Source organism: Pteropus vampyrus, unplaced genomic scaffold (genome assembly GCF_000151845.1).
Source record: "Pteropus vampyrus isolate Shadow unplaced genomic scaffold, Pvam_2.0 Scaffold109, whole genome shotgun sequence".
Classification (NCBI taxonomy): Eukaryota; Metazoa; Chordata; class Mammalia; order Chiroptera; family Pteropodidae; genus Pteropus; species Pteropus vampyrus.
In genome coordinates this window covers 2,097,379-2,123,921 of record NW_011888890.1, presented here as the reverse complement: position 1 = coordinate 2,123,921, position 26,543 = coordinate 2,097,379, and the positions used below count along the sequence as shown (strand labels likewise).

The 26,543-nt window shown below is 37.7% G+C and overlaps 1 protein-coding gene across 5 annotated transcripts in view; it reads right to left on the bottom strand.

Annotated features, from left to right (window-relative positions):
- CCDC171 (coiled-coil domain containing 171) overlaps positions 1-13,460 on the bottom strand; it is a 281,050-nt gene extending 267,590 nt beyond the window's left edge. For 3 of the 5 annotated variants that reach the window (XM_011365306.2, XM_023533732.1, XM_023533731.1), the window contains exons 1-3: positions 13,188-13,460; positions 11,723-11,777; positions 6,908-7,062 (exon numbers count right to left, since the gene is read on the bottom strand). In XM_011365306.2, the coding sequence (XP_011363608.1) occupies positions 6,908-6,951 (44 nt within the window). In that variant the 5' untranslated portion in view covers positions 6,952-7,062; positions 11,723-11,777; positions 13,188-13,460. Of the gene's footprint in view, positions 1-6,907; positions 7,063-11,722; positions 11,778-13,125 lie in introns of all 5 variants that reach the window. The other 2 variants (XM_023533729.1, XM_023533730.1) reach the window with 2 other exon arrangements.
- Positions 13,461-26,543: the final 13,083 nt, after the last annotated feature.

Here is a 26,543-nt window from a genome sequence, read left to right as displayed (position 1 = left end):
TGCTACGTTTCTGCTCACTGAGGAGGGGCCTCCTGACCATGATTGTGAAAAGGTCATGGATGAAGTCTACTCAAGTAGGCCGGACCTGACAGACATTCCTCTTCAGAATCCAGAACCGGTATTGTTCACCAATGGGAGCAGCTTCATCCATGAAGGACAGCGCAAAGCTGGCTATGCAATAACCACTACAGATGAGGTAGTCAGAGCTGAGGCTCTGCCACAGGGCTGGTCAGCACAGCGGGCCGAACTATGGGCACTTATCCAGGCACTGCAGAAGGCTGATGGGAAATGGGCCAATATCTATACCAACCCAAGGTATGCCTTTGCTACTTTGCACATACATGGGGCTATTTATAAGGATAGGGGATTACTGACGGCGGGAGGAAAGGAAATCAAAAACAAAGAAGAAATCCTGCAACTGCTAGAGGTGGTCTGGAAGCCTTCCCAAATGGCAGTCATTCACTGCAAGGGCCACCAGAGAGGAACCAACCATCAGTAGGGGAAACCAACTAGCAGACCAAGTAGCTAAGGAGGCTGCCAACCAACCGAGTGCCACAATGGGTCCTGAGCCAGTCTTCAAAGTTCTCCTGGCACCAGAATTGCCTCTATCCTCAAAACACACTAACAAAGAAGAACAATGGACTTTAAGTGAAGGGAGAACTAAGAGGAAAGAGGGCTGGCAGGAGCTTCCAGATCAAAGACTCTATTCTCGCTGCACTGGCAGCTAAGCTGGTAAAACAACACCACGAGTTAACTCACCTAGGGAAGACTACTTTAGAGAGCCTGTTCATACCCAAGCTCCCAATCCTGTGCGCCCAGATCAGTGCTAGGTGTGTAACTTGTGCAAAAAACAACGCTGGTCAAAGGCCCAGATCTAAACCAGGGGTGCAAACAATTGGAACTATGCCATTCGAAGACCTAGAAGTAGATTTTACTGAGGTCAAGCCCTGCTGGAGCCACTGATACTTGCTTGTGTTAGTTTGCACCTCCTCCGGGTGGGCTGAAGCTTTTCCTACATGTGCTGACTGGCCACGAGAAGTAACTAGGGCCTTACTGAGGGAAATTGTTCCAAGATATGGGCTACGCCTCTCTATAGGATCTGACAATGGACCTGCCTTTGTGTCTGAGACAGTCCAGACTCTGTCCAAAGCTCTAGAGAGTAAATGGAAGTTTCACAAAGCCTACAGACCACAAAGTGCAGGGAAAGTTGAATGCATGAACCGGATCCTCAAAACTACTCTAGCTAAACTTTGTCAGGAAACCCAGTTATCTTGGATTGATTTGTTGCCTTTAGCTCTACTCCGTGCACGGTGCACCCCAAGGCTTTTGGGCTACTCCCCTTCTGAAATCTTTTTTGGGGGTTTTCGCCCGTTGTTAGGGAGTTTAAAGGGGGCCCTTTGTTTATTGGTTGCCTTGGAATTTTCCCACCCCTTTCGGGCTTTGGGAGGGTTGTTTTGCCCCTTCCTCCGGGAACTTTTGGAAGGGTCCTTTTTCCCTTTGGGGATTTGGTTCCCCCCTATCAGCCAGGAGGAGATGAAGTACGGGTTAAAGATTGGAAGAAGGAGCCATTCCAGCCGAGCTGGACTGGGCCTCACACTGTTATATTAGCAACTCCCACTGCTGTTAAGTTTACAGGTATCATCCTGTGGATCCACCACATCCGGGTAAAGAGAGCAACATCCCTAGAAAAACGAGAAACTTGGACTGCAGAGCCTCTTCCTGATCAGCTGCTCTGAGTCACGTTCCGAGGCAGCGGATATCCACCTGAGATCTTCGGCCCTGCTCTGGCCACCCCTGGAAGCTGGTCAGTCTATGCACAGCAGAAGACTGAGGAGCAACCGTTCGAACTGCCCAGATGTATTGTTATCCTCCTGTAGCCCTAACCCTCTTTAGTATACTTGTCCTACTGCTTGCTTTAGGTTTGGACTCAGTCACGCCCTCCAATTGGACTCTGAGTCAAAGATCACTTTAGCCCTAACCTATCTAACCTATGTAGGGATCCTCTCAATTCTTACATGTTTGGACTAAACTCATTTTTGTTACTTTTTTTACGATTCTAGAAACTTTGTTTAATCATCATTGGTTGTTTTGTTAATTCAAGTAGGATTTCATATTCAGGTAATCCAAGCATCCAAGCAATGGTGCCTCCTACCTCACCCTACACAGGAATTATGGGTGCTGGGTAGTTATATAGGACTTTATTGATACTTATAAGCTCATCCCTGAGGCGGACATCAATGTGATAAATGCATAGGGGCCATCTGAATAGGTGGTTGGATCCAGCAGACCTTTACCTTATATATCCATCAATCAGCCGCTTGTTACAGATCAGCTAACATTTGCACTTATGCTGGCAGAAGGTACTGGATAGGATGGATAAAAACCAAATATGTAGTGGGATACATCTGCCCAGGTCCATGCACAGGGGCAACAAGAAAATGGGCCTGTTGGACATACTACGGGCAAATAGGTATCTCAGATGGAAGAAGAGTCTAAGACTATGCCCGAGACCAACTAGTCAAAGAGACTGTACAGTGAGTAATAGAGCAGACAAACCTAAGCCACCTCCAGGGCTCAGTCCAATTTATGACACACTTAAAAGAAACTTTGGCCAAAACCTAGACCTCTCAACCTTGGAAAAGAACCTCTTTGTCGACCTTGCTGAGAGGATAGCCCATGAACTTGATATTACTAAATGTTGAGTGTGTGGAGAAGAACTCATGAGCAAAGATTGGCCTTGGAAGGGAACTAGCCTAGATGCCTTTTACCTCCTCCAGTGGAACTACACGGTAGCTCAACATGAAGAGGATCGACCTAAGAGTTGGGTCCTCTCCTCCAAAGTAGTAAGAGAAGAATGTCTTGGCCAGATAAGTCCAAGATACAGTCCGTGGGTTAGGGAAACTCCATGTAAAAGAAGGCTATTTTTAAAATCACACAAACTTAAAACTGGTAGCCCCAAACTCCTTTCTGGTATTGGGCCCCAACAGCACTATAACTACCTCCTCCTTGTGCCACTCCTTTGACCAAAGCTCAACTGTCACAAACTGTACTACAGAATAGGGTATGGTCCCTAACCCCTTCCGCGCCATCCCAGCTATTGGCACATTCTAGGAAACCCTCAACCCCACTGACACCAGGAGTTGGGAAGCACCAGATAGTCTCTTCTGGATTTGTGGGAAGAGGGCTTACGCTCAACTCTCAGCAAACTGGAAGGGAAGTTACACTATCGGGATGATTCAACCTGGCTTCTTCCTCCTACCAGACCAAGGAGGAAATGAGCTAGGTATTCCCTTACATCAAGATTTAAAAGCCAGAACTAAGAAGTCACTTAAAGTTGAAGTACGGGGACAACAAAAATGGGGAGAGGATGAATGGCCACCCCACAAGATTATCCAATACTATGGCCCCACAACTTGGGCACAAGATAGGAGCTGGGGTTACCAGACTCCCATATACATGCTTAATCGAATTATCAGGTTACAGGCTGTACTAGAGATCATTACTAACCAGAGAGCCTTGGCCCTAGAACTCCTGCCTACACAACATCTCAGATGCATGTGACAATATATCAAAACCAGTTAGCTTTAGATTACTTGCTAGTGGAAGAAGGAGGAGTATGCGAAAAGTTTAACCGATCCAATTGCTGTCTCCAAATAGATGACAATGGCCAGGCTGTAACTGATATAGCTACTAACATTAGAAAAAATAGCTCATGTACCCATCCAGATTTGGAAAGGATGGTACCCTAATAACCTCTTTGGAGGTTGGTTCTCTACTTTCCGGGGCTTTAAAACCTTAGTTGGAACAGTACTCCTCCTCCTTGGGGCCTGCATCCTTCTCCCTTGCCTGATGCCTCTTATTGTTCAGTCAACTTCCTCCCTTATAGAAGCTATGGTAGAGAGAAAAACTGCAGCAAAGATCTTTATGTTGTGGAAGTACCAGTCCCTAACCCAGGAAAATCAAGAGGTTGATGCCCTATAAAAATTTAAAGGGCATCAAAAGGGAGGAATGAAGAGGAATTTCCCACTTAAATGGCTAACTTTGTAATCAATTCTTTGCTCTGTTTTTGTAAACATGCTTGCTGCATAGGCCAACGATCTCAGGGTCAACTGAGAACTCACCCTCCCCTTTAGTTGTATTGCCTTAGTGCCTGTTTAAAAAAAAAAAAAAAAAAAATTCTCCTGCTCTGTAACTGCCCATAGCAACTCCTGGAGTCTGTAAATCAGCCCATGCCAACTGTAACAATGCAGGTATAAAAGCGAAATTGCCCCTAAGCTCAGGGCCCAGATTTGCAGAGCACTAGCTCTTCTGGGACCGCCGGTGTAATAAACCTGAGTTCTCCAACCCTCCGAGTGTGGCTTGATTTCTTGCTGATCTGAGTTTTCCAATTTTTCTGCAACAAAGTCAGCCAACAAATGAAGCTGAAACAACTGGATTTCTATCTACACACAAAAAGATGAATTTACCTCACAACATACACAAAAAGTAACTTAAAATAGAGCACAGACCTAAATGCAAGAACTAAAATTATAAAACTTTTAGTAGAAAACAGAGAATATCTTAATGACCTTAAGTTAGGCAAAGATTTCTTAGACATGAAACCAATCCATAGAGGAAAACAACTGGACTTCATTAAAATTAAAAACTTTAGCACTTCAAAGATATTAAAAATTTAAGTCAAGCCAACAAATGGGAGAAAATACTTGCAAATTATATATCTGATAAAAGACTTGTATCTAGAATATATAAAGAACTAGTAAAGCTCAATAATAAAAGACAACCCAATTTAAAAATGAGCTAAAGAACTGAACAGGCTTTTCGCCAATGAAGATATACAAACGGCCAAATAAGCACATGCAAAGATGCTCAACATCATTACTCATTGGGAAACTGCAAGTTAAAATCACAATTACATATCACTTCACACTGGTTACAACAGCTATAATCAAAAAGTCAAAAATAACAAGTGTTGGCGAGGATGTGGAGAAACTAAAACCTCATAACCTTGCTGGTGGAAATGTAAAATGGCTCAGCTACTTTAGAATACAATTTGGCAGTTTCTGAAAAAAATTAACAGAATTTTACTATACAATGAAATAACACTATTCCTAATAATCTACCCAAGAGAAGTGAAATCACATTCCACACAAGGACTTGTACACAAATGTACGCAAACAGTATTATTCATAGTAGCCAAAAAGTGGAAACAACCCAAATGTCTATCAACTGGTGAATGGGTAACCAACACATGGTATACCCATGCAATGGAATACTGTTTAGCATTAAAAAAGACAAAGTGCTGATAAATTTTATAACGTGATAAACCTGAAGAACATGCCCAGTGAAAGAAGCCAGACAGAAAATCATAGCGTATGATTCCATTTACATGAAGTGTTCATGAAAGGCAAATCTCCAGAAACAGAAAGTAGATTAGTGATAAACAGCAGTTTAAAAACTTCATTTATTCAGATTCTAGAATCTGAAGAGTAATTTAGCCATTAAAAGTTATACCATGTGTATACTGATATGTCTGCCTTGAATTAAAAGGCAGATAATAAATATAAAATATTCTTAATTTTTAAATATACACTTATATATTCATAAGAGGTCTAGACAAGCATATACCAAAAAATTATCAGTAGTTAATTGTAAGTAGTAGGATTATAAGTGGTTTCACTGTTTTATTCATTTGTATTTTTTAAATTTTTCATTAAACTATACATATATGTATGTATATATACATATATAAAATAGAATATCAGACCAAGAAGGAACCTTGAAGATCCTCTATTCAGCAGCCTTTGAACCATATTCCTCACCATGGTGGTGGAAAACAAGCTGATGAGATTCCACTCCTAACCCTCGCAACATTTGATAAAAGGAAAAGTCCTCTTTGAAATAAAATTTTAGCAAAGTAAATTTATATCTTATTCATTTATTCCTTACCTTGCTCCAGAAAGGATTTTAGGTAGCTTCTAAAGATAGGTGGAAAATGTTTAAGTAGCAAACTCTATTTATTGGTGAAGTACCTCTTAGTCCTGGTACTCGCCCCACACACACATTCTTGCTGCAATGCGGTCTAAATCAGTTCTTCTCAAACTAAATATGAGCAAGGGATATTGTCCCCACCCCATGAGGCTGTTACAAGATAAATTTAAATGGATAGCTAAAAAAAAATTTTAAACGGATAAAATATAACCTTAAGTGTTTAGTTATTAGATTTGACAAACAGAAAATTACTGTTACATGACTATAAAAGTTTCAAAACATTTACTTTCAACTTCTGTACTTATTTCATTGTAAACCACACTTTGGGTTACAATCTCTGAGTGGCTCAGTTTTATATTATAGACTCAGAGTTTTATATTATTCATATCAGAAGTGAAGATACCTCACCCAAAGGGAGATATCAATGGTACAAAAAAGAATAGCAATAGCAATTCTCAGAATATATTCTCCAAGTAAAAGAGCAGTTAGCAGCAGGACTTTAAAAGAAAGCTTAAAGTGAAGGCGAGTTGGAGCAATAAGGAAAGAAGAGACAGAATTAGAGCCACAGAGATTACGGCAAGCCAAAGTAATAACCACACAGAAATGTGAATAAGCAGAAATGTAAGTAGAAATATTTAGAGAGATGGAAAAGAATAAGCAAGTATCTAGGGACAAAGATAGACATTTTGACTTTTGTGGACTGAGTTAACAAAGGAGCAAAAATTATGGCACAAAGTGTCCAATCCAGTTCCAGCTCCAGTTCCCATGAGGGCCATTCCTACTCATGCAGTCCCATGAAATTTCTATTTCCCTTACATTGCATTAGAATTTTTCCAATCAGTGCCTCCAATTACTAACTTCTCCCTGATCCCTGCCACCAAAAGCAATCCTCAACTGAAGGAAAAGAGTGGAGACTTACCTTTGGTTATCTCCAGTGGTATTACCTGAAGTGTTTAAACTCATGACGTCTTCCAATTCTTTCAAAATACCCCACTGTTTCTTAAGGATATACTTCGTTACTAATGATTAAAATTGTCCAAGATGTCTGTGGCTACAGGTTAGATGTACTGAAGTCTGTTAAAATAGTAAACAATGTAACAGTGGTTACATATGTGAGTCCTGAGACTGGGTGAGTTTTCTTTTGTTCTACAACTTATTTGTATTTTTTAAATTATTGTCTAACAAACATATAAATACTTCTATTTTTAAAAGCCATGTTTTATTTCTTTTAAAAAAAGATTAGCAGTAAAAATAACAAAATGTTAGAAAGATTTTCCTTCTTGTAAAACAAGCTAATACTATTGTTTTCATTTCTCAAATAAAAAATTATAATAAAATAGTGACAAATTGTTCTTGAACTGGAAAAGGAATATGTAGTGCCTATCTGTAGGCCACAGAAAGACATTTGAAAGAAAATGAAGTCCAGGGTCATTTTGGGATCCCTGAATATTTTTCCATAAATGAAATATTTTTAATGCAACATTACAATAAAAGGCCAAAGTACTCCCAAATAAAAGATCTCATGGTAATTTTCAAAGGTCTTCTCCTAAAGGATCAAAGAGGAAGAAGGAAAGAGCAGAGTATTTGTCACTTATACCGGCCTTCTCTCTGGAACTCTCTTCTATGGGAGATATTCCAAATTATACAGAGCCAACCATTTAAAGTAAGTTACTTTACTACAGTATGAAGGAGTCTATGGGTAAACATTTTAAACAAATAAATAACAATAATTAAGTCCACACAGACACAAATATAAAGATGCCACAAATACCTCTTGGTATCCTCAGCAGAAGTTCAATATCCTAAGAAAGACCATGAGCTTTGGACTCAGAGAGATCTGAGTTAGGATTCCAAAAAATATCTTACAAGTATGTGGCCGTGGGCAAATCACTTACACTCTCTGAGCCTGCTTCCTCAACCATAAGCAGATAACTATATCGACCTCATATATTTGAGATTAAAAGGAAATAGGTGATACTTGAGGTGATTCTGTTTGGGGTAAAGATGTAATAAAAGAATTGTTTAGTAAAACTGCTGGTGTTCAGGGATATCTAAATGACCAAAATAAACAAACAAAAATGCTAAACCATTCTGTCCCTGCCCTTACAACTCTCAGTGTGATTAATGAAAGAAAAGGGACTCAAGCCAACTGGGATGCAGATTCAACCACAGTGCTGAGAACTGACTATGGCTCTACAGACAGATACCAAGAGGTCTTTAACGCAGTCAGTGGTTCATGCAGCTGATAACAGAACAGTCTGACCCAGGACAAAGAGGATGTAATTTTTACCAAGATGAGGGGCGGGGCATCCCATTTCTCCAGGGACCTAAAAGACTAAGTAAGCTTAGGAATAATGGTAGACAGACAAATAACACTGTCCTTAATTTACGGAGCACCTACTACATTGCCAAGCACTGTATTTGGTACTTTATATACAAAACTCTGATACTTACAATACTGCAATGTAAAGATTATCTCACTTTTCAACAGAGAAAACGAAGACTCAGAGATCAGAAGTAACTTGCCAAAAGTCACATATTTATAAGACCAAGATTCCAACTTGTAACTAACTCAAAAGCCCAAGATTTTTATACAAGGCCACTGTTGAACCATAAGTTATTTTACCTGAGGTTTATTATCCTCACTTCAATTCAGGGAAGATAAGTGACTTGCCTATCGGCAGTCAGCTACTAAGTGGGAGACACTAAGCTCTGAAGCAAGCTCTTCTGATACTGAATCTTTTCACCTTACCACCATGCCCCCAAAGGTCAAACTCCAGAGAAACCACCTTCAGAATAGAAATAAAAGAGTTAGAACCTAAAAAGAATGGTCTCTTCTACACATAAAAGTAAGGTCCAAGACTCAAAAGTACATGTATAAAATGTTAGTTTTTGTGAAAAGATTAAATACACATATGCATATGTGCATATATGTTACAACAGGCACAAAGAGAACCTCTATTTATCTCACAGGAAAAGAACTTACATAGTTAGGACTTTAATAATGTCTGTTTTGTTTTGTTTTGTTTTTTGTATTGTTTTTATCTTGGGCAGAGAAATGTGGGAAGAGGTAGTTTAAATTTAATAAAGTTGTTTCAATAAAGCTAAAGTAGGAGAATCATCAATTTTCAGTGCATTATTTTGGTATCTAACAAACATCTTCAAATCTGAATGGTCTTCTAGAAAGTGTCTTCTATAGCTCAGGAGCAACTTTCATTGATTTCCAGATCACTGATATGGATAATATAAAAAAAGGCAGATGGTCCACACCACCACTGCCCCCTGGTGTTTCTCTCTTGTATAAAACCCTCCCCTTTGTGCGCAGAACCTGTGACTTGTTTCTAATTAATAGAATATGGCAAGACGATGCATCCCACAATCACATTGTTATATAAGACACTACCTTAGTAAACTGAAGTGAGATGATCTCTTCCTGGTCTTGAAGAAACAAACTGCCATGCTAGGAACTACCTATGGAGAGGGCCACATGGCAGGGATCTGCAGGCCGCCTCCACCACACAGCCAGTAAAAAGCCACCCACATCCCTCAGTCATACAGCCGCCAACAGGAAATAAATTCTGCAAACAATCTGAATGAACTGAGAAGCAGATTCTTTCCAGTCAAGCCTCCAGATAAGAACCCAAGCAACACCTTGACTACGGCCTAGTGAAACTTAACAGAAGGCCCTCCTAAGCTGTACCCAGACTCCTGATCTACAGAAACTGAGAGATAAGAAATGTATGCTGTTTTAAGGCACTACTTTGTGGTAATTTGTTACACAACAAGAGAAAACTAATATGGATAAGAAACTTGAGAATGCTCTCGCAGGGTTAAAAAGACAAAAAAAGAAGTTGAGTGACAGGTAAAATACAAAAATGGGTTCACACACCAGCCACGCCTCTGTGTGTCTTTTATAAAGTCTCTTCATTTTTCTATAGCTTAATATCTTTATTAATTTAAATGAGGGAGTTTGTATAAATCCTATCTAAGGTAACTAGATAGAGAAACTAGATAATCAAGGGCAATATTTACAAGAAGAACGACAAAATACAAATGAGGAAGGGCAAACCACCACAACCACAAAACCTGCAAAGAAATCAGCGGAAAAGAATAAGGCTGCATATGACAGAACCGCCAAAAAGCTGACAAATATTTAATGGAAAGCACTGCAGGCCAATTTGAGCAGCAGGTGAAAGTGGAAGAAGTCTGCCCATTCACATAAAACAGATATATGATAAGAGGATCTTAAAAGAGTTGGTTCAGTCTGCCTCATGAACTTTCAAAACTGACCTGCTAAAGTCCCCTTCCCAGATAAATAATTGCTGTACAAAATAGTGAATATACTAAAAAACCACTGAATTGTACACTTTAAAATGGTGAGTTTTAGATTATGTAAGTTATATCTGTCTTTTAAATTCATCATCATTAAAAAAAAACCTATCTAAAGTCTCCTTTACATAACTATTATTTTCTTCCTCTCTCTCTGATGTCAGCTCTTAATAACACTGGGGTTCAAGGGCCTACCTCTGTATATTTCAGGATAACTACATCAACAAAGGGCCAAACTTAGGTCAGTGGTTGAATTTAAACTATGATGGGATTTCTATGCTATCGGATATGGCAGAGAAGATGTAGCAAAATCTCCCTTTTCTTCCACCAGAGTGAAAAGAAGGTACGGAATGATGATGACAATAGCTAGGTACAGTAATGAAAATGTAAATGGAATAGGAAATTAAGTCAAAGAATGCAGGGTCCCCACATATTATGTATTCCTAGCTTTACTTGAAACTTCCCTATTAAACTCTACAAGTTATGATAAACAATAACTTGGCAAATCTACATGAATAAATTTCTTATGATATGTAATTAATGTCGGCCTTTTCTTCAACATCTGTGTAACTCTTTAAATAATGCTCTCCATTTGAAAATATTCTATGCATCATTATCTATGAACAAACTGATACCTCAGTCACTCTCTGTTGTCATCATTCCAACTGTGACAAATAGCCCTTCTCAGGAATCATATTAAGAACCGTCTATAATCTCATTTCATTCTACACTAACACCAAGGGGAAGATACTGTTAATATATACTCCACTTGATACCTGAGGAAACGAGAGCTTAAAGATATTCAGTCACTTGTCCAAAGTCGCATCTCTAATAAGTGACAGAATTAGGATTCAAACCCAAATTGGCTGACTCCAGAGCTCTGCTGTGTGCCTTGCTATTGGCCTTTAAAACATGGCTGGCCCCCGGCCAGGGAACATGTGAGACCTCACTTGTCAGGGAAGCACTCCTGCTCCCTGCTGCAGATTTCTCAAACACAAATCATTCTTCCCCAAATCCAAATTAACTACAAGTCAGGGTCTTCTTAATGAAAGATGACTCAGACCTCCAGTAGATACTCAGTGCAGATGGCACTTCCATAGGCTTGGGTTAAACTCGGGATGCTGTAGTAGTGATGGATAAAGACAAAGTTTAAATCAGATTTTTATGTTAATGTATTAATAGAGGAATTTTCTTGGTATTGGAGCTAAACTATTCTCACCATTCCTTCTAAAATAAAAGAGGGGATGTTATGTATATCATTCCTCAATAAAAAGTTCTTTAGAAAGAGGTAATAAGCAACCGAAGCCAAGATACCAAGGATCTGGACATCCTGAGAGAAAGCACCAGCCAGAAAGACAATTTGACCTTAGATTCCAGAGCCACTGCTGGTACAAAGTTTTCCTACCTCACATTTGAGTCCTTTAGTGGGTCATCCAGAATGTACTCATCTCTCAGCGTATCTGCACAGATCAGGGGAAAAGGGAAGGGGAGGGAGAATGAAAAGATAAAAACTGCTATTATTACTACATGCCAGATACTATACTATACCTGATCCCATGAATCCTACCAATAACCCTGTGAGATTATTATGCACATTTCACAGATGAGAACTTGGAAAGGATGAGTAACTTGTGTATAGATATTCAGTAGGAGGGTTAGAATTCAAATCCACATTTGGCTGACTTCATAGGTCCGTCTTCTTCCATTAACACACTGCTCTCTTCAGTAGTAACCACAATCTGTTTTGGGATGTCTATCTGCACACTTGTATATTTCACCTTTAAGGGGATGTTTGGTTATCATCAAAACAAGGCCAAGACAAAGGGCGGAGACAAAGAATTTTAGAAGTAAATGAGACCAAGTCTATCCTCCTTGTCTGGCAGATAATAAATCGATTGCCTAGGGAGCTTAGATGATTGGCCTGAGGATTCACACCCAGTAAAAGAGTAGGCCAGGACTAGTAGAAAGCTCCAGACTGAAACTACTCTCTTCATCTTTCCTCTTAGCAGGTGGCATTGCCTTTGTTTCTTCTTCATTTCATGAAAAAGCATGTTTATTTCCTGCTCTATCGTCTTTTTGTTGTTACTAGGCACTAACTGTTCAATGAAACAAATGACAAAAGGGTAGGTTCTTTTCTCCAAGGTCATAAAACTATAAAACATCGATTTATAATGTATTCAAAATAATTGGAAACCAACTGAAATTGCTTCTCAAGTAAACTTACACAGTATCATTTGTGATCTGCTTATAACAAATATAAATGTATTTTCCTAGGATAAATACCATAATAGAATAAAGAACAGTCAAAAGGAGGCTCAATTCCTGCAGAATAGTGTCAGGAAAACTGATAGCAGACTTTTCTAAGTCTCTTAGAGTCCTAGTGGGTAAGCAGTAGAAGCTACAGAAGGCAGCCTTGTACATCTCATTCTTTCATCTACCAAACATTTATAGTGTCATGTATGTGGTCGGGTTTTTGTTTGTTTGGTTTTTTAAGAATGAAAAAGGCATGGTCTTTGTCCTCAAAGGGCTTACTGATGATCAGGAAAGAGCCCCTCAGTCCGGAGTTGTAAACCTAAGAAACTTCAAGTCCAGGCCCTCTTGGTCCTGCCCGCTGGTCCCTTACCCAGTCCTCTGGGTACCAGAGCAGCAGAGTGTGACTAGGATGCTCCAGGGAGAACTTCCTCCAGGTGAGAGGAGAGGCTCAACCAGGGAGCTGGAGGCGTGTCCCCACTGACGAGAACAGCCCCAGAACAGCCCCAAACTAACTCGGCGTCCTCCATAACCCTCCCTGCAGCACCTCACACATACCTTTCCTCTGAATACTTCCCCACCAAATCGTTCGCCTCGAAGACCCCGCACCCCGTGGTTACCTCACGGGTCTCGCGTGGTCCAGATCGTACACCCAAGACCCCAGGGGCAGCTTCAAATCTCAATGGTAGAATGAGGCTCAGGACGACCGCGGGAGGAGGGGGTGGGGCAGAGAAAATCTGTTGGAACTGGACGGACTCTAGGACCCGGGGAGGGTGAACAAATAGCAAAGGGGGACTGGAGGACGACAAGCCCCAGGGAGACGCTGTTTACAACGGCCACTTCCGGAGGAGACTCGACTCCCCTCGCAGGCCTTCGCAGACTTTCTCAGGCCTCCGGCCCCGCCCGGGCCCGCCCCCTTGCTCCCGCCTCCGCCGCCAACCCCTCCAGGATACGCCCTCAGAGAATACCGCGCTCCGATTGGAAGAGCCGGGCCCGCGAAGCTGCGCGGCTTCCCTGGAAGGCGAGCCGACGCATGCGCCGTTGCTGGGGAGCGGCGGCTGCGCGCTGTCCCGCGCCTTGCGCGTCTCGTCCCCGCACGAGCACCTCCCGGCCCACGTTTGTCTGGTGTTCTCAGGGAGGGGGCCAGGGGTACCGTCTCAGAATGCCTAGAGAACTGACTTAAGATGCAGATTTCTGAGCCCTAACACCTTTTCTCCTGCCTGCTGAATAAACATCTAAAAGGTCGAGTCCTGTATCCTGCATTTTAAAGCTAGCTCCCTTGCTGATCTTTAGAGCTAGAACAGTCTCTCGGGGTCTGTGGTCTGATGCTAGAGAGGTGGGGAAATTCTCTGACCTAGGCTTATGCACCAGTGGTTGGTTTCCCGCTGTTTAGACCGCTCTCTTTCTGCATGGCGCTTCTTGTCCCCTCCCAATCCTATTGTATCCCACCTTGTCGTAAACGGGGCCGGAAGATTGCGGGTCAGTGCGCTGATGCTATTGCAGCGCCTTTCTTCATAAATATTACGTAACGAGGTACCTCGCAAAAAGTCCTTGGATCTTTAACACGGGCTTTGTCTCTCCTAGCCCCCTCCCCCCCGCCTTTCCCAGTACCCCCAATCCCCATGACACACACGCACACACGTCTTCATCGTGTTGATAATTTATACTTGGTGTTTCGTAGCTGCTTCACAATCTGCTGCTGCCTCAGGGAGACTGAAAAACCAAATCCCCTCTTTTGTTTCTTGGCTTAAGCCTATTCCCCAAAGAATATTGCAAATTGGCAGGATTTTGATTAAGAATTTTATCTTCACCATCACCACCTCCTCCCCGCAAAAGGGTGTTTAATGCAAAATGAGCCTTTTATGCTGAAATGGTTTCATATTGATTGTAAACAACCTGAAACCAGGTGTAGGAGGCCTTCTTTACTGTCCGTTTTTGGCGAGCCAACGGTCATAAATGCAAATATAGAGATTAAAACCTCTTTTGATTCTTGCAGCACTGAAACTTTAATTGGTTTGAATTTAGTCATTTAGATTTAAAAAGGAGGCCCATCCCGCTTGCTAATAATTTTGCCAGAAAGAGGATAACTGCTTCAAAGCAAAGAGCTTATGGAAAGGACAAAACAATTTTAGAAATGGAAATTTACAACAGAGTAACGCGATAAGGGCTTTTTTATTTTACAAGTTTAAAATAATATTTATGAAATTTATTATTTTAACAAAATCACAAAATTGAATACTGTGTGGGAAGAATAAATGCCAAATATACTGTACTGCATTTTTTTTAATGAAAAATGGGCGCAACATGAAGACTTGCAGTCTTCATTTATTTGTTCATTCAACATTTATCAAATACAGACTATATACCCAGTCTGGTGCTAGGTGATAGAAAAACAATAATACAAATACAGACGGATATGTTCATATCAACCTTGAGCACCCCCAAGAGGCTCTATAGAGAACTTTTGACCAAGCTGAGAAGGAATTGATAGTAATGGAAGCAACAAACACCAGAACAATAAACAGCATAAGGCATTTGTAAAACTGGAAGAAGTTCTGTGTGCGGTGTTGAGGATGGAAGGGAGCCGGGAATAAGATATGAGGCTGGTAAAGGAAGAACCCAGAACACAGAAGGCTTTCTAAGTCATACTTAGTTTGTCAAGCAACGAAGCTAATAAAGAGTGCTAAGCAGAAAGGTTATATAAATACACAATAAATCTGCCTGTTTTAAAATACTTGGAGGTTTTCTGTTTTTCTAGTAGTTACAGGGTCAATTCTCATGTCTCTTGTTTGCCTAACATGCTAATACTACTTAGGTAAAGTTGTGTGTAAAGGTGCTCTCTAACCCACTTCCCTTTTGGCCTAGAGTCACAATATTCACCTCACTCTTCTCTCTTTTCTGCCAATCCTTTTGAGATATTCAGTTCATCCCCACCATTCCACCAAAACAGCTTCCAAAATCAATAATGACCTCATTGCCAAATTCTAGACCCCTCGAAATCACTGACACTGATCCTCCTTAGATTTCTCTCCAGCATAGGTGAGACTCTTGGGTTTCCCCAACTCTGACCTTTTTCAGGGAACCATTATCCCCTTCTTGCCCCTCAAAGTGATACTTGTTTCTGCCATCAACCTTCACATTTTCCCATATAAGCCTCCCCCGTGATGTCATCCATTCCTGCAAGTATGGAATCTAGGTCCTCGATTTTCAATTCTTTTTGTCCACCTGACATCGTAATTTCATAAACTAAGCTCTGGTTTTGAGTTTTTAACTCCCATTTGAACAGTGCCATTTTAACGTCTGGCAATATTGAATTCAGTATATCTAAAACTTAATTATTTTTCCCAACATCTCCCTGGAGCCTCCCAAACTACTCCTCTACCTATTCATAACACTTCTAATCTCTTAGACACCCAAATGAAAAAAAAACTTAGAATCTTCTCTCTCAAGCTCTCAGTTTCTAAACCTAAGATTACTTTTTCTCTAAGTCTTCTGTCTTTCTATGCCAGCCTACTTCTAAATATATTCATTTGTTTCCTTATGGCTTCTCATCTAGACATCTGTGATCAGGACCTTTGCTGTGGCCTGATGCAAATCACTCACCTCCCCCTTCTATGCATTCTCAACATTTTTACTAGTTGACAACTAAAATCTCCATCATTTTTAAACTGGCAAACATGAGAGGAGAGGATCAGAAAAAATCAAAAGCAGGCCTAAGGGCACAAATGTACCTTTCTGACACTAGGAGAGTATTTTGTGCTCATTGTATGCATGTGAGCCTAAGGGTTTTTTAAGTACCAGATGAGCCACATCCTTTTGACCCTTCAGTAACCTCCCCCATAAGGTTCAAACACCAGGTACTTTGATAATTAAGCCCCTTCAGTATCAATTCTTAGAACTGCAAAACTTTGCCATAATTGTTGCTCCCAGCCGCTCTGGTCCTTTGTTTCTTCGATCCCTATTCTGTGTGCTACAACAGAAATGATCCTTCTAAAGCAAAACTCTGATTATGTTACCCTTTTGATCAATTCTTTTATTTTATTTTTATTATTTAATTTAATTTTTTTTTTTATAGTGACATTGGTTAACGAAATTCAATAAGTTTCGGCTGTACATTGATCAATTCTTTTAATGGCTCCTCAGTCTTTCATGGATGAAATCCAAACTTTTTCCCCATCGGTCAAGGGCTTCTAGTCTTGTCCCTACCTGCCTTTCCAGCCTTGCCTTCTCTCTCAATAAACCTTCCCTCTCATTCACATTTAGCATAAAAGGAGCACACAAAATACTTGGGAATAAATATAAATAGAGGTAGGCATAGACTTATACTGAAAGTTTTAAGATATGTAAATTAATATAAAATATTTAAATCCAGAGAACATTGTGCATTAAATATATAATATGTGCCAAGCACTATGCTAAGTGGTTTCGCATTCTAATTTTTTTCAGAAGTGCAAATATTTTTATTATTTACTCCAATAATATGTGTTTACTTAAAAAATTGGGGCAACTGTAGAAAAGTAAAAGTCTTCCCAAAGTCCTACATTCCCACCCTACATATAAAAGAATAACACATTTCTGATGCATAAATAAATGTTTTTTAAAAATACGCATTTATTCATTTATTCATTTAATTTTATATTTACACACGTGCACACACACACTAGTAGCTGTCTGGGGGCCCAGGACAGGCCACTCCAAAATATCACACAATGGCATGTTGATTATTTTAAATTAAAGTTATTTGATAAGCAGCTGGTGCCGAAGGGTACCTTAACCTCCCTTGTCTCCTTGAATACAGGAAACAAATCTCCCCTGAGCAAGGAAGGTGCCCTCCCTGCTTTAGGAGGGCTGAGAGACAATCGTATCACTAGAGCTAAGAGATCCAGGGCCAAAGGGCCTGTAGAAACAAGCCATGTTTCCTTTTATTAACTTTCTATCCGAGCCCAAATTTTGTATAGATTCCTCGCTAATGAATACCTAAACCTTGTTTAAATTCTTTTCTAATGAGCACTGACTTTTTTTTGGTCCTGTCAATTATTTACAAATTTATTGTTTCTTTGAATATATAAAACGCTGTCTGATTCATCATTTCCCTGAGCAACATTTGTGATTCTCCTCTATGCACATATTAAATTTTTTTTCGTTAATCTAGTTTCATGACAATTTTGTTATTTGTCCAGCCAGAAAAACTTAAGAAGGCTAAAGAAGGGGAGCTCTCCTCCTCCCTGACAATTGCTTTTCCATTCCTAGTCCACTCTTCTTGATAAACCCCAATTGTTTGCAGTAATAATAGGTAGAACTCTAGAGATTAATGTTCTAATCACGCTATCCTGTTCCCTATTGCCAGCTACTGTCTCTCCAAGACTTTCTTATAGCTGAGATCGGCTATGTAACCAGTTCTGAACAATGAAATGTAAGGGTACATCTACCAAGGTAACAATAAAAAGAGCCTTGATCCTCAATGATATTATTTAGTCACTGATCCATTGCTGGACTGCCTACCACTTCTGACCAAAACAATAAATGGTCTTAGAGTTTGTCTATGCTAGTCATTTTTTGAATCCAGCGGTGTGCTGATTTCCTTGATGTAAATATTCTAAATACTGACACTATGGCTAATTTCAGGCAACCAACATGCAGTCTCTGACTGCAGAATTAAAAAAAAAAAAAAAAAACCCATCCCTCGATTTACACGATATTTTTTATGCTAGTTTTTTTTTTTATATGTGGTAAATATTCCCCTCGTTCACAAGGACTTTTTATACGCAGTTTCCACTTACGCGGTCTCATTTTACACGGTTCTTTTATTTTCATTATTGGCAATTACTCTTCCTAGAAAACAATAGCTTAACTCGGAAATGTATAAAGAACTAATACTTACTAACACACAATTATTAATGATCTTTCTGTTCGTTGGATGGCAAAAAAAAAAAAAGCATGGATGACTACTGATGTTTTCCAGGATTGGTTTTACAGATGTTTTTCGGGATTGGTTTTACAAATGTTTTGCTATAGAAGCTGAAACTTCTATGAAGTAAAAATGTCTTCCTTTTAAAATACTTTTATTAGATAATGCACCTGGTCATCCACACAATTTAGAACATCCAAATGTGAAAGTTGCATATTTGCCACCAATACAACTTCCTTGATCTAACCTTTAGATCAAGGCATTATTTCCACCTCTAAGATTAATTATATTAAACTTAGTTTTAATGACATTTTTAATAAACTTGAAGATAATGAATCACTTTCAGTTACAGAAGCCTGGAATAAATACACAGTTTTAAGTTGTATCAAGTGATGATATAAAGCTATCAACTTTAAATGCTTGCTGGAAAGCAATATGGCCAGAAGTGGTTGTACCAGGGAATATGGTTCCAACAACTGAGGAGGGATTAACTGGCATTATTAATTTATTAAATGAATTTCAAGAAGAAGGCTCTGACAATTTGAATGTAGATGATATTAACGAATTACTGATTGATGACGATTTAATTGATAATGAATTAATACACTTAATATCTGAAACCCATTCTGCCAATGAATATGGCAATGACCTTGAACCAGTTTCATTAACAGCAAAAAATATTTACAAAGCTCTTCAATTGGCCACAAAACTGGAAACTACAATTCTAGGTATTGATCCAAACATTCAACGAGCCTTAAAATTTTAAAAAGATTTGTTTAAATGTTGCAGTGAATATCAAAGAATTTATGAAAATTTAGAAAAAGACCAGGTTGGAAAAAGATCATCCAAAAAAATAAACATAAATAATGAAACCAAAGTAGTAATTCCAAATATCTCAAGTGATGAAGATAGTGACTCTGCGCCAATTAAAAAGAGAAGGTTGATTGCTTTAGATTACAGTACAAACACCAACAGCAAATAAAATTTATTTTGGTTTTTCTGAATTTTCATTAGCATTTTTTTGGGAAAATATGTGAAATAAATATTCTTATGACTTATATTGGCCTACATCTTTAGAATTTTTTTTTCCTGCTGGTAGACTCTTTTTTATGCAGTTTCCTTGCACGTAAAAAATAGACATGTGGAACAGATAATCCGCGTGAATGGAGGGACGGGTGTATTTGGCTCTCAAGGGCTCTGTGATCTCATAAGCCTGTAGGAACCAGCTCTAACATATCACTGCTCAATGCCAAACAGATGCTCACTGATATGTTGTAATTCTATATATTTTTTACTTAACCCATTTCCCATTTAGAAAAACAAAATGCAGCTCGCTGCCAGCATTAATTTAATTTTACATAAACATGTTCTTTGAGGCTGACTGGTTTTCAATGTGAAAATAAAATATAAAAACTGTTCTTGGAGTTATTTCTAAACAGAACTTGTCTCTATTCCTAATGTAATGGAAATGTATACATAAATTGGATTCATCAAATGAATCTTCGGCTAACTGAGAACGATGTTAACATCATGCATGGAAATGCTACATTTTCTAGGATTTGACTTTTTCAGAGATCAAGAGTTACTATATTTTGTAAATGGAAATACCACTATTAAAAAACAGAATTCTATAAATAGAATATCATTTGTTTCCAAAGACTATCGATATACTAGAGCAATGCAAAAATCATTTTGTGGCAAACTTTGATAGTAAAATTAGGAATATAATCTGTTTGTTATCCCAGAGCAAATGCTGCAGCCATAAGCACTGCCGGCATGTATTTTGGGGCAAACAGGAAATGGGTTAACAAGATAGCATAGACCCATTTCTATATCAACATGAAAAAAATATACATTTTTATGGCTATTCTGTAATCTATTTTATGAATGCCTGTAAATTATTTGTCCAGTCATCAATGTTATTTCTGACTTGTTCCTTCACTTAAAAATGAAAATAAAAATATTGTCCTTGTGGGTATATTTTACATATTTGTCTTTTTAAAGTCATAGTATACATTTCTAGAATAAATAAAAGGATAAGCATTGAAAAGCCAAAATCAACATAATTACCTGTCCCTATGTTTAATAATACTAGGACTAGACATACTTATTTTAAACAATTCTAGGACCAACCAAAAATAAATTGGTTGCTTGCTCTAGTTAATAGTTGTTTTGGGAAGATAAGACTGTGAACTTACTAAACAGATTGTTTCTGAAAACTAACAGGTTACTTACTAAGAAATGATTCAAAACTATTGCCTGGCTGTACCCACCAATCTAATACTATTGCCCAGTCCCAAACATTTCCTTGACTTGCAATAACCTGCCTAAAATTATTCATTTCCAATCCCTAAAACCCAAAAACTAAGTGGCCCTAATTTTTCATTTCAAGACACTGCCAAAGTGGTATTCTTCCTTACTGCAGGAATCTAATAAATGCCTTTTGCTTCATCAACTGTTTTTATGATGTGTTTTGAGGAATCAACAAAATTTGATGGCATATTTTAATTTTTATACATAGTCCACAATGAGTGTATCAAATTAAAGAAATATCAACATATTGTGAGAGTGTCTACTTCCTGCTGCCATTGCCAGCATGAGATGTTTTTGTGATATTGAAATTTTTCCAATCTGATAGGCAAAAAAGTGATACATCATTTTTTAATATTCTTTTCATTTGCATTTGTCTGATTATTAATAAAATTTAGTAACATCTAGAAATACCACTTTTATCTTGTATAACTAGAAGCATGAAACCACTACTACACCACCACTGCTATTAGAAATTAGAGAGGAGAATTGGCAAGTCTAATCATTTAATTCATAACCTTATGGTGAATAATTACAAAGCTGTATTCAAGTGTCTGTAAGCAAGGTACATTCTTTAAAGATACATATTGTTAAGTATTGAGCTTATTTATTATTATTCCTGGCTGATTTAAAGAGGGCAATTTGAAAACAGAAATGTTAACGGGTAGGAGCGAGGGCAATGATGGAAGAAAGAAACCAAAATAGATATGTATAACAAGGTGAAGTAACCACTCCAATATGAGTAGTGATGCTCTTGCATATTATAGGCAACAGGAAAAGTGTTTTTCTTCCTACTTGTAAATTTAGACTAACATTCACCAATATTTATCCTTAAGTAATATAAATGTCTATATTTCTAATCTCATAGTTACTCACCCAATAGACTTCCACAAAAATTAAAGAGTGTATGTGCATCTCTCTCTGGTGGACAGATCTGAAAAAGATCCAGATTTGTTAACAACCTGCATAGGACTGTTAGATAGGATTTTATCTCCCAGAGCTTAGACTTCCCTGTTGAAGCTTTGAGCTTTTGTTCTAGATGAAATAATTCAAATTTAGAGAGCTATACTTCTGGGAAAGAGAATGTCTCCTTCAGTGAGACTATTCTCCATAATTCAAAGTTAGAATTTGCCAAAAGGGAAAAATAGGCACAATGGCAGAAATTAGGGTGGCCCTGAGAAGAGACGTAAACATCCTAGGCAGAGGACCTCAATAGACATTTCTCCTAAGAGGACATACAGATGGACAATAGACATAGGAAAATATGCGCAAAGACGCTTATCGCCAAAGAAATGCAAATAAAAACCGCAATGAAATATCACCTCACACCTGTCAGAATGGCTATTATCAATAAATCGACTAACGGTAAGTGTTGGTGAAGATGTGGAGAACAGGGAAGCCTTGTGCACTGTTGGAATTGCAAATTAATGTGGTTACTACGGAAAATGGAATGGAGTTTCCTCAAGAAATTAAAAATACAACTATGATATGACCCAACAATTCCACTACTGGTAGTTATCCAAGGAAATCCAAAGCACTAATTCAAAAAGATGTATGTATCCATATGTTCGTCGCAACATTATTTACAATAGCCAAGATATGGAAGCAACCTTAGTGCCCATCAATAGACAATTGGATAAAAAGATGTGGTCCATGTATAAAATGAAATATTACTCACCCATAAAAAAGAAATGAAATCTTACCATTTGTGACAACATAGATGGACTTAGAGGGTATTAAGCTAAGTGAAATAAGTCAGATAGAGAAAGACAAATACCATATGATTTCACTTATGTATGGAATCTAAAAAATAAAATAAACAAATCAGAAACAGATTCGTAGATACAGAAAACAAACTGATGGTTGCCAAATGGGAGGGGTGGCTGGGCTGGATGAAAAAATGTGGATGGTTTTAAAAGTATAAATTGGTAGTTACAAAACAATCACAAGGATGTAAAATACAGCATAAGGAATATAGTCAATAATACTCTAATAAATATGTATGGTGCCAGGTGGGTACTAGACTTATCAGGGAGATCTCTTTGTAAGTTATATAAATGTCTAACCACTATGCTATACACCTGAAACTAATATAATATTGAATGTCAACTGTAATTAAAAGAATAAAAATTTAAAAAATAAAAATAAATAAAATGTTAATACAGACAGCAAAAAAAATATATGGATGTTCTTTATACTATTGTATTTTTGTACCTTTAAAATGTTTGAAGTAATTTCAAAAAAAATTTTTTTAATTGAAAAAAAAGACTGGGGCGGGGGGAAGATCCGAGTGAGTCCCTAAGAAGTATATAAGCTAGTGGATATCTTTTTCTCCAAACTTGTGAAAAGTCACAGTTTCATATATAAATGCAGAGTTTTACTTATAGTTTTTAAAAGTCCATGTAATATTACTGATAAATAAATGATTCTTTGAACATATAGTGATATAACTTTAGGTTAAGAACAACTTTATGTCTTCTCCTTGACTTTGCAACAAAATTAAAAGGTGAGCTCGATATTTATTTTAAATGTAAGACTTAGGTTTAGTTTCTCATGATTTAAATTTTTAAAATTTCTACATCAATTTTATGTGCTCAGGAAGTTATTATTTTCACAGATGGTTTAAAATCACAAACATAAAATTGTGTTTAGCTAAATGAAATTACCTTAAAGAGTATTTCTGAAGGATTTAATCTTATGGATTCTTATAATACTATATATGTTAAGGACTCAATGGGTTAACTCAAATTGTAATTTCCAGATTTTTAGTCAATTATAAGACCTTAAATTTCTATTAAAATGAGTCAACTAACAAATATATGCTGGTTACCCAAAAAATTGTTTTTGTAAAAAAAAAGTGCAGGCATTAATCACTAAGCATAGTTTTAAGTTATTCTGCTCCTTATTTTTATATACAGAATGATTATAGATTAGCAAGATGTGCAAATTTTTTAAAAATATTATACTTATGTTTACGTTTCTATAGATATATTCTTCTGCCATCTTAAAATGTATTAAAGTAGTATAATATATATGCTCAGTGGAAAAAATTAACAAGATACTTTTAGTTTCCTACTTTCTAATTTCTCTTGTGTTTGAAAAATCCCAAATTGATTACTCTGGTTATTTATAATAATGAGAATCATTAAATAGAAATAGGAGTATGCAATCAAAACCACAAATATGGCATGCCCTTTGCTTTTAAAGGGTATTTTTGCAGTTTATGAAGATATTAAATCCAACAACATAATATATACATTGTTTTTATTTAATTACTGATTAAGTTAAACATATTTCAAAGCTGTATTATAATAAGAGACAAATTTGAGTGTTTATGTATTTTTTACTGTAAATTATAATATAGATGGAAAACAAAAGGTGGAATTAGAATCTACAATTTCTGTCTCTAAAACAACCTTGTTATTCTATCTCAGATAACAAGAATTCTTCTTTTATTCCCAAAATACTCTGTTAATTCTCTAGACTTTGGGCATACCGTTGAATCATTTTGACAAAAAAAAGGTTTAAAACAAAAGTTAAGTCCCTAATAAACATTATTACTTATTTTGTATGTTTCCTATTAATTACCTTAGTTATTCCTTGCTTTTGAATAAAATGACTGATGTTTGTATTCTCTGACAACTCTTGATTTTATCTGTCCCAAATTCAGACCTCAAATTCAGAATAATTGGATTGTTAAGCTTTGTAATAAATGAAAAATTTCTTCAAGTTTATTGGAATAGCCACCAGTTCAGCCAAAGACTTGATCTATCAACTCATAAAGAAAGATAGTAGAAATAATTTGGCTTGTTTGGCATTCTTCAAATTTTCATTAACATAACTGTTGTGAGAACTCTTTATCAAATTTAGAGTAAATGTAAAATTAATCGATATTTTTCAATGACTATGAACTTCTTATATGCTGGTTATTAATTTAATATTATCGCCCCACTCCAAATCTACACTTTCATGATACTAGTGCTGGACCCTATAATCATTTCTCCTTTACTAGCAGTTGAGATGTTATGGCTGATCAGCAGAAGGCAACGAAGTAACACAATATGGCCTTAGCTACAGAAAGACTCATTTCTTTTGGCCTTTAGCCCTCCATCATCATTCTTCAAAACAGGAACCCAACAGAAGAGCTCCAGCTTTACTTTCAGGCTATGCTCCCTCTTCTTGAGGCTACTTTAGATGAACTAACCTAGATCCTCTGGCAGCAGCTGGCCACTTTTACTGACTGACCCAGCCTGCTCATAATCTCCAGCAATAGTTAACCACTCTAAAGACCCCTCTAGCAAGTTTCTTCATCTCTGGCGGGCTGTGTAGCTGTGTATGTGGTAGGCATGTTCTCTTTAAAGAGGTGTGAGAATTCTCTGCTAGTCCTTAGTTCTTTTATTGCTTGTTCTTCCTTAGCCTAGAGGTAGTAATTACTCTTCAGCACCTGCTATTCTGGATCCCTTAGAGTCTTCTTTTTATTTCTACCTCCTATTAGTGAATAATTATGTGTGTGCGTGGGGGGGGGGGAATATTATATTAAATTTTTTCTGTTCAAAAAACTGGTGTGGTTTCTGTCTCCCGACTGGTCCCTGACAGACATATCTTAGATATATACTTTTGTTCATGTCCAAAGACTTGTACAATAACCATCTCCAAAAAGATTTTATTTCCAAGCTATTAAGTTCCAATGCCCTTGTCACTCGGTGACCATTATCATAATATACTTTGTAGTACAAATAAAAAATCCTTGGAATCTCCTTCCTATTTGTAATATGTTTCTATTTTTAGGATAATCATTGGCTACATACTTATGTATCAATTTTATATTAAGAAAAATTCTACTCTCTTTTTTTTTGGTAATGCTCTGAGAGATTTCATCTTGAAGAAGGGACCTCAGTGAAAAATAGCCCTTGAGCTTTGATGAAAAGAATCTTATCAGAAACTGTAAACAATAAACACTATAGCAAAACTAGGGTGCTTAGCCTTAGAACCACTTCTCTCAAGTAAAGAGATTTAAGTCACCCTTAAATTACTGGAAAACTGTAATGACCAGAAACTCCAAGATCAGGAGGAGGCAGATTCCTCCTAATACTTTCAGATCAAAATGACTGCATGAAGTACATAGCTTCCATGCAAGGCTCATGGAAAAAAGATTAAAATGACGAAGTCAGACTGCTTTAATCAATATGCTTTTGTATTTTATTTTCCAAGCTACTTTCATTCCTCTTGGTTGCTTTAAGATTTTAGATTGTTAACTATAAGATCCCTATACTTAATAGTGCTTTTTGAATTCCTGGTCACTCCCTGGTAAAAGTCCAATGCTTGATTACAATTTTCTTGTGATTTGGCTAAAACACAAAATCAAACCAAATCTTGGGTTTTTATACTCTTTCCTTTGGGTATCATTTATTTTCCTTTTGTATTAGTTTCTTGTAAAATCAGTTGATTTCCTGGATTCAACCACTAAGTGACTTTTCTAAAAGTAACAATGGTCAGAAATCCCCTAGCATGTTCCCCTCCAAAGAAACAATACTTGGAGAACATGTAATAAATAATTTGACTGGCCTTTGTTTTCAGTTCCCAGGAGATAATCTCTAAACCCTTTTAATTTCCTGAGTGACAGTACTGTCTGTGTTATTCATGGTAGACCCCTCAGACCACACCTGATAGTTTATGCCAATGAGGTGACACAGATGAGGGGCTGGCCACACCAGAAAGACCAACCATGTGATTAGAGGATTGGGACTTTGAGCCATGT